The sequence below is a fragment of the Ochotona curzoniae genome, unplaced genomic scaffold (assembly GCF_017591425.1).
Source record: "Ochotona curzoniae isolate NIBS_2020 unplaced genomic scaffold, NIBS_Ocur_1.0 contig_48, whole genome shotgun sequence".
Taxonomy (NCBI): Eukaryota; Metazoa; Chordata; class Mammalia; order Lagomorpha; family Ochotonidae; genus Ochotona; species Ochotona curzoniae.
Genome location: NW_024466391.1, coordinates 2,118,854 through 2,132,512, shown reverse-complemented (window position 1 = coordinate 2,132,512; position 13,659 = coordinate 2,118,854). Strand labels below are relative to the sequence as shown.

At 64.1% G+C, this 13,659-nt stretch overlaps 1 protein-coding gene across 3 annotated transcripts in view; it reads right to left on the bottom strand.

Annotated features, from left to right (window-relative positions):
- Positions 1-13,659, bottom strand: part of CDH4 (cadherin 4) — a 111,848-nt gene continuing 98,189 nt past the window's right edge. For all 3 annotated transcript variants that reach the window (XM_040988147.1, XM_040988146.1, XM_040988148.1), the window contains 10 exons: positions 12,040-12,212; positions 8,288-8,425; positions 6,027-6,212; positions 4,819-5,072; positions 4,524-4,666; positions 3,670-3,903; positions 2,511-2,744; positions 1,791-1,930; positions 746-910; positions 1-216 (listed from right to left, as the gene is read on the bottom strand). In XM_040988147.1, the coding sequence (XP_040844081.1) occupies positions 10-216; positions 746-910; positions 1,791-1,930; positions 2,511-2,744; positions 3,670-3,903; positions 4,524-4,666; positions 4,819-5,072; positions 6,027-6,212; positions 8,288-8,425; positions 12,040-12,212 (1,874 nt within the window). In that variant the 3' untranslated portion in view covers positions 1-9. The remainder of the gene's footprint in view (positions 217-745; positions 911-1,790; positions 1,931-2,510; positions 2,745-3,669; positions 3,904-4,523; positions 4,667-4,818; positions 5,073-6,026; positions 6,213-8,287; positions 8,426-12,039; positions 12,213-13,659) is intronic.

Below are 13,659 nucleotides of genomic sequence, written 5' to 3'. Positions count from 1 at the left end.
CGGGCTGGGCTAGTCCTCGTCGCCGCCTCCGTACATGTCCGCCAGCTTCTTGAACCTGGGTCCCCAGTCATTGAGGTAATCGTAGTCTTGGTCCCCGGAACTGGACGAGTTGAGGGAGCTGACAGAGCCCGCGGTGGAGCCACTCCCCTCGTAGTCGAAGACCAGCAGGGAGTCATATGGGGGTGCTGTGGGGTCATTGTCAGCAGCTCGCAGTCCCTGCGGCCAGAGACCTGGGGTGAGCTTGGGGGTAGGAAGGTGGGGGTAGCCCAGCTGAGACGGAAAGGGAGGGGCTTGCATCCAGCAGGTGCATGCTAGGTGCTGAGGGACCAGGAGCCTGAGACAGCCGCACGGGGCCTGGAGGACAGGCCAGAAATGGCTGTGGCACAGGCAGTGTGGCTGGGGCCCAGCCCAGAGCGGGTCAGCTCATTCCAGGGAAAACGGGGACCCAGGCGCCCCGGCTCCCGCCCTGCCACACCTTGCATCTCCTCTAGGGTCAGCTTTGCTGAGCTCTCAGGAGCCCCCATGGAGTGCTCCCCAACTTCCCCACCCAGCAGCACATGTGCCCAGCTTGACCTGAGGTGCTGGTCCTGGTGGGGGGCAGGGTTGTGCTGGCTGGGGCTCCTGGGCTGTACCCAAGGGTTCCAGGGGACTGCCCTGCGCTGGCAGAGTGGGGAGGCCTGCCCTGTCCTCGCTCCACGGGTAGCTGGTCACTCTCCAGAGTGGCCCCTGCCGGAGGAGCACCCACCTCGCTGATGAAGTCGCCAATATCGCCCGGGTGGGGCACCACGGGCCTGGCCGGGTACTGGGGCTCGGCGCCCACGGGCCGCTCGTCCACCCGCCGCACGCCGGGGGCCTTGCTCAGGCTGTGCTCCGCCACCTCAGGCTGCTGCAGCTGGCTGAGGTCATAGTCCTGGGGGTCAAGGGGGTGCTTGTGTGAGCAGCACCTGGAGGACCCCCAGCGCCCACTCCTGCTCTAGGACCCTTGCTGTCCATGCCATCTGCCCTGCCCACTCCCATCCCTGCAGGCTCACAGCAGGAACGGGGCCCCCCGGACATCCTGCACTTACTCATCAGGGGCCCCAGACTCCACCCTCCCGGGTGCCTGGCCGCCCTACAGGCCCAGTGCCAGCAGCGTCGGGTGCCTCGGTGTCCCCAGCTGCCTCAAGCCCCTTCCCTCCAGGGTGCTGGGCAAGGGTCGTGCTGGAGAGAAGGGAGGAGGACAAGTGGGAGTCCCCCTGAGGATTCAGGTGCTGCGGGCAGGGCCCCAGGAGGGTGGGGCCCCTGCTCCGTGGCAGACTCATCCTGCACAGTCCTGGCCCCCATGCCTCATCCCTCCCTGGCCCTGGCCCCTCACCCCTGTGCAGACCCCTCCCTGCCTGGCCCCTCACCCCTGTGCAGACCCCTCCCTGCCTGGCCCTGGCCCCTCACCCCTGCGTGGACCCCTCCCTGCCTGGCCCTGGCCCCTCACCCCTGCGCGGACCCCTCCCTGCCTGGCCCCTCACCCCTGTGCAGACCCCTCCCTGCCTGGCCCTGGCCCCTCACCCCTGCGCGGACCCCTCCCTGCCTGGCCCCTCACCCCTGTGCAGACCCCTCCCTGCCTGGCCCTGGCCCCTCACCCCTGCGCGGACCCCTCCCTGCCTGGCCCTGGCCCCTCACCCCTGTGCAGACACCTCCGTGCCTGGCCCTGGCCCCTCACCCCTGCGTGGACCCCTCCCTGCCCGGCCCTGGCCCCTCACCCCTGCGTGGACCCCTCCCTCCCTGGCCCTGGCCCCTCCCCCTCGCTCCCCCACCTGGTCCTCCTCGCCGCCGCCCTCCTCGTCGTATTTGAGGATGTTATCGCGCACGTCGTCCTCGGGGTCGATGAGCAGCTGCTTGGCGTGGCGCTCCTTCTCTCGCCGCTTCATCCACACGACAAACAGCAGGACCATGGCTGTGGGGAGGGCCAACACGTAGGTGGCGTGTGTGTGCGCACATGTGGGCTTTGGGGGGGATGGCAAGCATGAGCGGTGTGTGCCAACGTGCACATGCCCACACAAGTGCCCCGTGTGTAGGTGTGAGTGCGTGCGTGCGCACGCTTGGTTGTGCCAGGATGTACTGTTGGCCTGTGTGACCTCCACGTTCAGGACCCGAGTGGGTGCACGCCTGCACACACACGCCTGGTGTGGCCCCCCAGTTCCTAGGGCGGGGCTCAGCTGGCCCTTCCCTCTCCCCCTGTACCCTTGAGCAGGGGGAGGGGTCACGTGAGGGCTCCGGATACAGCGTGCTATGGCAAGAATCAAGGAGAGCAGAAAATACGGCTCCATGTTGGGAAGGGGTGGCCCCTTTGTCATCTGGGAACCCAGGGGCTTCTGGGAGTTTGGGGTTGGGGAGCCAGTGGGCACACTTGTCCACCGCGTGCACCAGTGCCATCGGTGGGGTGTCTGGGCGGGTGGGGAGGGGCGTGGGCTCTGGGGCCGCCTCCGTTACCATGGGGATCTGAGGGCAGCCGTCCCCACCCCCGCCTCACTCACTCAGCAGGATGAGGATACAGATGAGGATGGCCATGATGGCGCCCGTGCCCAGCCCGGCTGCCGCCACGGCGCCGACAGCAGTGCAGTCACCGTTCTCGTCACATGGGCACACCTTGACCTTGATGAAGGACATGTTGGACAGTGGGGGGTTCCCGGAGTCGGTGATGATGACGGGGACCTCGTATACTCCAGCCTCCAGGAACAGGAGGCGCAGGCTCAGCTGGGCGTAGTCACCTGGGCGGACAGTGAACACACGTTAGCGGCCTGCATTGCTGCAGGGGCTGAGTCGTGCGTACGGGCCTCGCATGGGGTAGCTGGGAAACTGTCCCGGGCCACAAAATTGGCATAGTGTCTCAAAAAAATTATTTGGGCCCAGTATGATAGCCTAGTGGCTGAAGTCCTCACCTCACACATGCCCAGGATCCCGTATGTGTGCCGGTTCCAATCCCGGCAGTCCCGCTTCCCATCCAGCTCCCTGCTTGTGGCTTGGGAAAGGGTTTGAGGATGGCCCAAAGCCTTGGGACCCTGCACCCGTGTGGGGGATGCAGAAGTTCCCGGCTCCTGGATTTGCTCTAGGCCAGTCCCGGCCATTGCGACCATTTGGGGAGTGAACCAGTGGATGAAAGAGCTCTCTACACATTTGTCCAACTCTTTCCAGGAATTAAATCTTTAAAACAGTTATTTGAGAGGCCACCTGACAACTGAGCAGAGAGGACGAGGGCTGTTTTGTGTTGGCACCTGCCGGTGCTGGGCCAGGCCAGTGCAGGTGTCCCGTGTGGGGGCTTAGTAAGGAATCCCCTACCCCAGAGTGGGGCCTGAATCCTGGCCCCCTGGAGTGGGTCATGGGCTACCTTGCTCGAGGCCTGTTGGCCCCACGTTGGTTTGAGGGTGCAGAGGGGCCGAAGACCTTGGGGCTCGCCAGCCCTTCCCCATAGGGAGGCCTGGGAGTTGCCAACAGCCTCAGGGCCAGCCTGGCTGGGGCCCAGTTCCTACAGTGTGGCTGCTGCCTGTCCTGCAGGACCGCCCCCACCCTCTGTCTACTGCCTGTCCTGCAGGACCGCCCCCTCCCTCTGTCTACTGCCTGTCCTGCAGGACTGCCCCCTCCCTCTGTCTACTGCCTGTGCTGCAGAACCCAGCTCCTGCGTGGCCATGGCCTCACCATTTAAGCGTGTGATGGTCCAGTTCTTGCGCACAGCAGCTGGGACGAAGGGCAGCTCGAAGACATAGGGGCCGATGTTGGGGTCTACGTCGGCGTCGGCCGCCGTGATGTTGATGGCATTCAGGCCGGGCTTCTCACAGATCTGCGCCTCCTTGGGGAGCAGCTCGGGGGCGTTGTCGTTGATGTCAATGAGGTAGACCTGCAGTGTCCCTGTGCCACTGGCCGGGGGGATCCCTGCAGGCATGGGGCGACCGCTCGGACTGGGGCCGTGGGACAGTGGGCACCATGTCCTGGTGTTCACCCAGGCCCCGCTGCTGGGGACCCACCCCAGCCTGGGGCTTGGGAGCCTCTGCGTGTCCCCTCCCTGCAGGCAGGCCGCTGCCCTGTGTCTGCCCCAGCCTGGACTTCAGGCTGAGTCTCTCCCTTGTGCCTCTGCTCTGTGGGGCTCTGGGTGACCAGGAGCCCTGAGCCAGCACGTGGCCGAGATGAAGCAGGTAGCCCCCAGAGCTGGCCCTGGGTGCAGGCTGCTCCCCCGCTGACCCAGCCTGGGCCCCGGCCAGCAGTGCCGGTGGACGGCGTGAAGGCAGCAGGGAGCTGCCAACCCTGAAGCACCTGTTTCCGGGCCCCTCCTGCACCGTGAGACGTGTACTGAGGCCCCACGGGCCACGCCCGGCCTGCAGCCTCCCGGGGCAGGTCCTCAGCGGCCAGCTGCCCGAGGATGCGTGCTAGCTGCAGGTCTGGGGCCAGGAGGCAGCTCAGGACCACAGCACACGGGGACAAGTGAGCGCCCACCCCGGGGCAGGAACAGGGCAGGCAGAGGGGCTGCCCGCCTCGGCCATGTGGCCAGGACGCACCGTTGTCAGCCGCCAGGAAGGTGGCTTCGTAAACGTTGTTGTTGATGAAGAGAGACTCGCGGTCCAGGACAGCGGCCGTGCTGACCTGGCCGTTGGTGGCATTGATGCGCAGCCAGTTGGCCGGGTCCGACAGCTTGGAGTACCTGCGCGGGGGTGTACAGGAGCAGTGAGGGGATTGCCTCGGGCCCCCCACCCTGCTCGGCCCCTCTGACAGCCCGGGCTCCCCTGGAGGAGTGTCTGCCCCCACCCTGCTTGGCCCCTCTGACAGCCTGGGCTGCAGTGTGGGCCAACCTACCTCACCGCCTGCTGCATGAAGCGGTCGGGGTCCACGGCAGAGAAGGTGGTAAGCACGGTGCCTGTGGGCACGCCCTCCTCCAGGCGGATGAGCTTGTGGTTGGAGGGGAAGTAGGGGGCCTCGTTAATGTCCACCACGGAGATGGTCACCCCTGCCGTGGACTGAAAGGACATTTGGATGCCGCTGGCCAGTGGGGCCTGGTTGGACACCACCACGGTCAGCATGAAGGCCCTGTTGAGCTCGTAGTCAACAGCCTGGAACGGAAGGGCAGATGCGGCTGCAGTGCGGGCCCAGCCACCTGAGACCGGGTGGAGTGCCTGGCTCCCGCCTGACCCCGTGCTGGCTGGCCCAGCCCTTTGGGGAGTGAGCCAGCAGGGGCAAGATGGCTCGCTCGCCTCCAATCACTTTAAAATAAACAAATCTTTGAAAGAAAAGCCATGTGTTATTGATGACAAATCAAACGAAGCCAGGCCACCCTTGTCTCTGCCCGGCCTCCTTGAGGGTCCTGCAGTGACCGGGACATCATGGGGCTGGGACACAGGAGACCACAGGCGGTGACCCAAGGTGCTGAGCCCTCGGGCCCGGCGGCCGGGTCAGTCCTGCCTAGTGTCCTGAGGCCACACACACTTGGCCCTGGCTCTGGTGTCAGATGTCCTGTGGCTGAGGTTGGGGCATCATGGGGGGAAGGCCAAGTCTGGGGGAGACTCTGGTCCTGCCTTGTAGCCCCTGCTCCCCCACTCCACACTGACCCTCGACCCTCTCACCCAGGCCTGGGCCTTCAGCTTGCCCAGCTCAGCCGTGGGCGGCCTGTGGTGGTGGGGCACTAGGACCTGTGGCTTGGTCCAGCTGATGAGGGAGAATCCATGCTAAGCAGGGTGCAGGGACAGCCCTGTGGGATACGCATCACTGTACCCCAAGAGGGGAGAGGACCGGGACCCTGATGTGCCGTCCTTGGGTGGATGGCAATGACGCATGGCCTCAGGCCAGCTCACTGGTTGTCGCCCATCGGTCCACAGTTCTGCCTCTGCTCTTGTGGTACACGTGTTGGGGAAGCACAGCCACTGGCCCCTGGCTGGTCTCCGCCCCTGGGGCAGGTGGGCAGGAAGGCATCCTGGAGGCCGCTGTCTGCCCTCAGCACTCACACTGGAGCGGGCGGACTCGATCAGAGGAACCGCCAAGGCCGCACAAGGAGCTTCTGTGGCCCTCACCTTGACCACAGTGACCATGCCCTCGTTGCTGACGGGGTCCGTGCGCACGCTGAAGTGGCCTGAGGGGTCCCCGCTGATGATACGGTACACGGCGTTCCAGCTGGCCGAGTGTGGCTGGTCGCGGTCCAGCACGGTGAGGTTCGCCACCACCGTCTCCACCCGGTTCTCGGGGACTTCCCCCACGAACTGGAACATGGCAGGGGAGAGCGCGTTACAGGCGTGGGCCGACGCGGCAGTGCTGCTGCTGGTGCAGTGCGGTGCAGTCCCGCAGCAAGACCACGGTTCATGTCTGCCCACGCCCAACTCAGCCAAGCCTCCTGCACATGTGTGTGTCACACACACATATGCAGGCACACATGCACGCGTGCACATACATTCCCACACACACTTGGGTCCGGGCACACTCTTGGCCTTTCTCAGAAACCACTCCAAGCGCCCCTTGTCTGCACAGAGGACCCAGGCAGCAGGTTCATGGGACTGACAGGTTGGGCACGGAGGGCAGCAGGGGGCCCAGAAGGCCTGAGGCTCCCACTAAAGGCGCGGGCTGCTGTGGTTCCTGTGCCTGCCACTGCAGCGAAACAGGGAGACACAGCATGTGTGTGCATGCGTCTCCAGGTGGGCCTACGCGCGTAGCTGGGATCCCAGCATCCCCCAAGGCTGGCTCCCGGCCCGTGGCCTGACTGCTGTGTCCCTCGACTTCTCCACCAAGGACCCTTCCATCCTGTTGCAGGTCCTGTCCCTGAGATACAAGACGGAAGTGGGGTCAAGCCTGGACAAAGACTTGGGATCCGGGCTGTGCTCACGGCCTGGTGAGGACAGGCGTGGCAGGACTGGGCAGGCACTGCCCGCATGCTGGTGCTTAGGACAACCCTATTCTTGGGCAGTCATGGCAGTGGCCCTGGTGCCCAGGCCCTGGGCTCTGGTCCCAGGGGCTCAGCAAGGGTGTGCCAGGGGGTGGGCGCTGGCCAGGCAACAGCTGCTGCTACCGACCCTGGCCTCGGGTGCTGTGCTGTGGTGGCTGGGCCAGAACGTGACTCCTCAGCCTCATGGCTCCATGCTTCCCTGGTGACTCCCAGCATGGGGGTCTCATCCCACCACAGCGCTCATGGCACCCCACAGAGAGCAGGGTGGGTGTTGTGACCCCGGGGGGTGGTCACCATCACACCTGCCCTCAGCTAGGGTCGGGACAGCACCCACAGAGGCCAGGCCAGCCCAGGGGCTTCCCCTCCAGGACCTGGGACAGGCTGTGGTGGCCCAGCAGGGAGGCCCTCATCTGGGCACACAGGCAGCCCTGATGGCCCCCGCCTAGGAATGCAGGAATTGGGATTCAGGAGCTGGTGAAGGAAAGCGCTCCTCTGGTGCTCCTGGACAGTAGGGTCCGAGGCCCGCCTGCTGCCCACTGGCCCGGATGGTGGCCCCGGCGCCAGCCGGTGTATGCGGTCAGGAAGGCGCTCTGTGACTTCATGCAGGCCAGGCCTCACCCCCTCCACCTGGGCACAGGAACCCAGGTTCCACGGCTCTACCCTCAAGGAGACATGTCGAGGCACAGCCTCCACAGCCCACTCCTGCCTCACACCTGAGCTGGACGTGGCAGTGGGCATCAGGGCTGGATGCTGTTGCAAGGCCAGCAGGGGCCATCCAGACATGTGTCCCAGAAGCACAGGGCCTGGGAGGGGCAGGGCCCAGCAGACGGGTCCTGCAGATCTCATGGGTGCGGGCCTGGCTGTCCTCAGCCTTCTTAGACCTTGCTGCCCTGACGGCCTCGAGGTCTCAGACAGCGTGGCTGGGTGATGCCGGGCTGGGTCGGCCACCGGCAGGAGGGGTGTCTGACTATGCCACCAGGCATGTCCTGGGCACTGAGGCTCCAGCGCCCTTGTCCACCACTGGGCTCCCCAGGGCATGGAGAGGGCCTTCCGACTGGGCGGGGTTTGGCGGCCCTAGGATAGCGATGGCTGTATTCTTTGGGGTGTCCTCCAGGGCACTCAGGTGCCCAGCCCCGCCCCGGGGAAGTTCCCTGTGTCATGATGGGGGCCGTGCGGGGCAGTTGCTGACCCTGCTCAGGCCCCGTACTCATGTTGCACGCCCATGACACATGCACACCACCTGGTGGCTGGCTCCTTGGCCCAAAGGCCTGTCAGTCCATCCGATTTCATATTGATGCCTCCTACGGCAGTGCCATCCCCCCTCAACCTCTCCTCCCAGCTGGCCTCGCCCTCTGCCCTACGCAGTGGCGCCTCCCCCCACATGGCCCTGGGACTCACAGTGCTGCTGGTGAACTCGGGCGGGTTGTCGTTTACGTCTGTCACGGTGATAATGGCCGTGGCCGTGTTGGAGAGGCCATAGTTGAGGTTCCCCTCCATGTCAGTGGCCTGGATGATGACCGTGTACTGCTGGACTTTCTGGGGGGACACGCGTGGGGAACAGTGTAGTTTATGATGAGCAGTGTGGGCACTCCGCATCTGAGGAGCCCGCCCCGGGATGGAGTGACCTGGCACTGGGCCCTGTGTGACACCTGCTGCTGGAGTCAGGCAGTAAGGTGTGGGGTGGCCTGAGGTCAGAGCTGCCAATGGGGGAGACACAGCCCTCCCCTCCCTGCACACAGCCTCTCCCCTCCCTATGGGTGAGGGGGAGACCGAGGAGAGAGGCAAGAGGGACATGCGGAAGGCCCTCCCAGCGATGGAAAAGGCGGGCAGGGCTTGTGGCTCCCCGTGACTTGGCCCTCCTCACACACTGCCCCAGCCGCAGCCCTGAAGGCGCTCTCCTCCCCACCGTGCGTCCAGAACCCCACGGAGTCGACCCCTGCCCCTTGCTCCATGCCATGCAGGGCAACACTTCCCGCTACGGGAACCAGTGGCTCTGCCTCCAGGGAAGCCTCTCCCCTGCGTGCCCCTCACGGTGCCCTGCTCAGGGCAGGCTTGGCGTGGGCTCAGGAGAGGCGGCTGGGCCCGGCTGGCCATTCCCTACCCCCGTCTAGCAGGCCTGGACTTCCTGGGAGAGGGCATGGGTCCCAGAACGTGCTCTTGTCCGTGTGCACCGCTGGGCCCTGGCCTGCCACCCGGCGTGCCACCAACACTGGGTCACTGTGTGAGTAGTAATGGCTCAGGTGGCTGACATCTACTGAGTGAGCAACGACGTCGCCGTAGGAGCAGCTTTCCTCCACCTGTGGACCACGCGTATCTGAGCTTTCTCGCAGCAGGTCAACTGTACCTCCTTCCCTTCTGCATGCTGCCATTGCCTCAGCCTAACCCTGTGCCTCCATCCGCCCCGTCTGGCCAGCCCTCACACCCCCACATGCGTCCACTTGATTGATTGATCCTTCCATTGAGCCAGCCAGCCATCCATCCAACAAATCCGTCCATCCACCACCCGTCCGTCCATCCGCCCCACCCCTCAGCAATGCCCTGTGCCTCCGTTCACTCACCCCCCTGGCTGTCCGCTGAGCCGTCTGCCCCACCCCTCAGGCTTCTTCTACAGAGCCTGCCTTTTTTTAATGTTACAAGGGAACACAGTAAAATTCAGTAATTTTTCCCACATTAATATTATTACTCTGTATCTGGGGTCGGGGAGAGATAAAGGGAAAAGCCCCACTCAGCCCCCCCACCCATCCCAGGTCCCCGACGTGGGGCCTGCTCCCAGGGCACTGCTCAGGTGGTTTTGATAGTTTATCAGTTCTGAATTGCTGCCAATCTTGCTGTTCCAAGCATGATGAAATCTCTTCAGAATCCACTGGCTGACATAGTCCCTTCATGGTTGGGGTTCTGAGATCAGCAGTTCAGTTGGAGGGATCCCCAGAGAAACTTCATCTGAGGTGATCCCAGACCTGATTTGTGGGTGTGCGTGCCAGTACAGGGTCTGACACCGTCTGTCACTCCAATCAGCTTACGCATATTACAGAGCCTTCCCATGCCACATGCTCCTGGCTGCTGGCTGAGGTTGCCGAGCTCCTCCCACCCACTCCCAACAGCTCACAGAGCGAGTGACTTCCTCAGAAGCCTGCGAGGAGGGGGCTCTGTACACAGAAGCAGGGAGGGCAGGACAGAGCACAGGCGAGAGCCACGCGAGACAGGGCCCTGGGCGGACAGGGGCTCATAGCTTGCGGGGAGGGCACAGGGGAAGCCACCACTGTTGGAGAGGCTGCCCGGTTACAGATGTGCATACATAGCTCAGCTCCCTGCCACCCTGGGGAGTGCCCACAGGGACACGGGCAGGGTGCCTGGCATGTGTCCTGAAAGTGGGATGGACACTGCCCAGTGACCATGGCTAACACCCAGTTGCCAGGCTGTCCTAGGCAATGACACCATTGAAATTAGTCTTCCACACATGTCCAGGTGTGTGATCAACGCGGGCCATGTGCGCAGCTATGGACTGGGGGACTGGCTGCGGCGTAGTGCACTTCTCTGAGGCTTCCATCTCAGAACCCCAGCATGAAGACGCCCCTCTGCCCTGTCCAAACCAAGCCAACCCTGCCTGTGCCCGACAACTCCATGCTTGGACACCGCTCCTTAGCTATGCCACCTGCGCCCCACAGCTCCGTCCTCAGACACTGCCCCTAGCCAAGCCACCTGTGCCCCACAGCTCCGTGCTCGGACACTGCCCCCTAGCCGAGCCACCTGCGCCCCACAGCTCCGTGCTCGGACACTGCCCCCTAGCCGAGCCACCTGCGCCCCACAGCTCCGTGCTCGGACACTGCCCCCTAGCCGAGCCACCTGCGCCCCACAGCTCCGTGCTTGGACACTGCCCTAGCCATGGGCAGCAGGGGCGCCTGTGGGAAGGGCCGAGGCCTTGGGTGCTGCTGGTCTTGGGGCTTGCGGTGTGACATCACCCTCCGGGTATCCCAGCATGCTGTGCTCTGGCCTGGGAACCAAGCAGGCTACTGCACACAGAACATGTAGGAATTGTGTGTGCCCACGTGTGCCCATGTGAGGTGTGTGCCCACACAAGCCTGCATGTTGGCATGCATGTATGTATTGGTGAGCATTTGTGTGGCGTCTGATTGCCACTAGAGGGCAAGCTGCGCTTGCTGTTCGGAGTGGGCAGGCGGCTAACCCTGCTGGGTGATCCTCAGGGCTGCTCCAGGCCAGGGCACGCACAGGGGCCTAGCTGAGCGGGCCGGCCCAGCCTGCCGGGAACTCCGACGGGCTTGCAGAGGTGTGGGCGCAGTGCTGTTCCTGGGTACTGATGTGTGTTTGTGTACTGTCACCATTGGTGCTCAGACACGAGCACGTCTGGGAGGGGCTGCCTTAGAGAGCAACCATGGACCCCCAGCTGCCTGCCTGACCCCTGGCCATGACCTTTGCACCTGCACCTCCCTGAGGACGCCAGCAGCACAGGTCCCGGGCACAGCCTGCCCACACAGCCAGCTGGGGCACCCATGCTGTGCCCTCTCTCCTAGTTCCACCCTTCCCAAGGATGCTGGGCTCCACGCGTGGGCATTTGAGTGCCCCATTCTCAGCCGCCCAGCCGGGTTTGGTCATGTGCTGGGAGCTCGGTGGTGGCTGTGCAGCTTCTAAGGGCTGAGGGCCCCAGTTGGGAGCATCTGTTGGGCTACTGCTGACCGTGAGGTCCCAGGGACGCCCAGCGTGGCTGGAGGCAATGAGCTCATCCAGGCGGTGGTGACGCCTCCTCCAGGGCCCACGGGGACGCTGCTGCGGCAGAAGTGAGCCCTCCTCACCGCACCCTCTCCCAGGGCCTCCTGGGGGTGTGCTCTGGGTTGGGTGGAGGGAGAGCCAGGCAGAGGCCCTGGTGGCATGAAAGGATTGGGGTCTCAGGCCCCACGACCAACAAGGGCCATGGCACCCCTTTGGTTCCTTCTCCATCACTTCAGAACGCACGGTGGCCCGACTCGCATCTGGGGAGCACGGAGCAGTCCCCCCTGCTTATCTGGGCCCCACCCCTCTCTGCATTGCCCCATGTCAGCAGGGCTGTCCCAGGAGGCTCCCGGGAGGCCAGCAGCACACTGTCTCCTCTGGCCAGGGACCAGCCGCTCTGTCACTGCCCGCCGTGCCCGCCTCACCTCGCGGTCCAGGCCAGCGGCCACCGTCACAATGTCCCCGGTCTCGCTGTTGATGGTGAACATGTTCTGGGACGGGCTCTGGGGCGTCTGCGTCACAATGCGGTACCGCACCATCCCGTTGGCCGTGGTGCCGTCGTCCGCGTCGTTGGCCGTGACCGTCATCACGTAGGTGCCTGGGAAGCAGGGAGCCGCTCAGGGGGCGCCCGGGCGGGCCTCACCAGTCAGTTGCAGAGTGCTCCTCCTGAGGCCCCACCCGTGCCACGAGCATGTCTGCTGGACCTCAGAGTATGGACCTGCCGACCCCTCCCTGCCTACCCCCCAAACCCCTGAAGGATTTCAACCAGAGCTAGAAGTTTCTTCAAGGTTGACCTCTTCCGTTAAGCAGGGCCAGCAGAGCTGCACACATCGAGGGCCCCAGCATTCTGTTCGTTGAGCCCACTTGGGGGCTTATGGGGAGCACCTCAGAGGCATGGACCAAACACACAGTGGAGCCAGTGTGGGTATAGAATGCTAATCTTCTATCTGCAGTGCCAGTAACCCATATGGATACCGGTTCGAATCCCAGAAGCTCCATTTCTGACCCAGCTCCCTGTTTACAGCCTGGGAAAGCAGTGGGAGACAGTGAAAAACCTTGGGACCCTCAACTCATGTGGGGCTGGGCTGGGAGACCCACGGGAGGGGCCCAGGCAGGGAGCAGCTGGAGTCTCCTCACTGGGTATGCACAGAGCGCTATGCTCACAGTGCCTGCTGTAGGGACGCGGAGCCCAGGGCCTTCTACAGAGGAAGCCGAGTGGCCAGCGGAGGCCCCTGTGCCCGCTGCAGAGGCATAGTGGTCCTTGGCAAGTGTGGCGGTAAGGTAGGGCCCATGTGCCTGCTCTGGGAGAGGCAGGAAGACGCAAGCATCTTTCAATCAGCTCCCACTAACAGGTGCGGGCAGAGCTGAGCTCTGTTGCCGGGGTCTTCCTTGGGCCTCTGTGCCAAGGCTGCCATGCCTTCGAGGACTCATCTCGCAAACCTTAGATTGCAGTTTAATTTGAAGACGAATTCAGACCATAATTGGCTTTCTGCTCAAATCACTGAGGCTAAAGATTTAAATTCTAGCACTGGGATGACTGTCGGGCGCCCCAGCCCGGTGGGTGCACCCCCAGCACCCCAGCACGGGAAAGACAGCACCAGCCGCTGAGCAGTGCACGCCTCGCTCGGGCCACGGTGCCCTGACTCCATCCGCAGCATGTGCACGCCCCTGCTGCTTCACAGACTCCAGTCAGAGACTTTAAGCTCTGAAACCATCAATACGGGCACCACTTTTCTCCAGCAGCTCTCAAAACACACAGAGCCTGGCGCACTGCCCATTGGCACTCCAGCCACTAGGGCGCTATTGGGCCCGAGAATCCGCTATCTGAGGCCTTGAGTGACAAGGGTAAAAGCGAGCGGTTCATGAGGCTGTTGAGACAGGTGCCCGCTGCCACCCTGAGCCCTGAATGAGCCACAGGCTGTGTGTACGCAGCCCTGGCAGCCCTGGCCTCCCTCTGCGCCCACACAGACCCCTGCGGGACCTGGCAAACAGCTCATCGCTACTGAGCCGCCAGCCGAGCCCACTGCACCCAGGTGCCCAGGCAG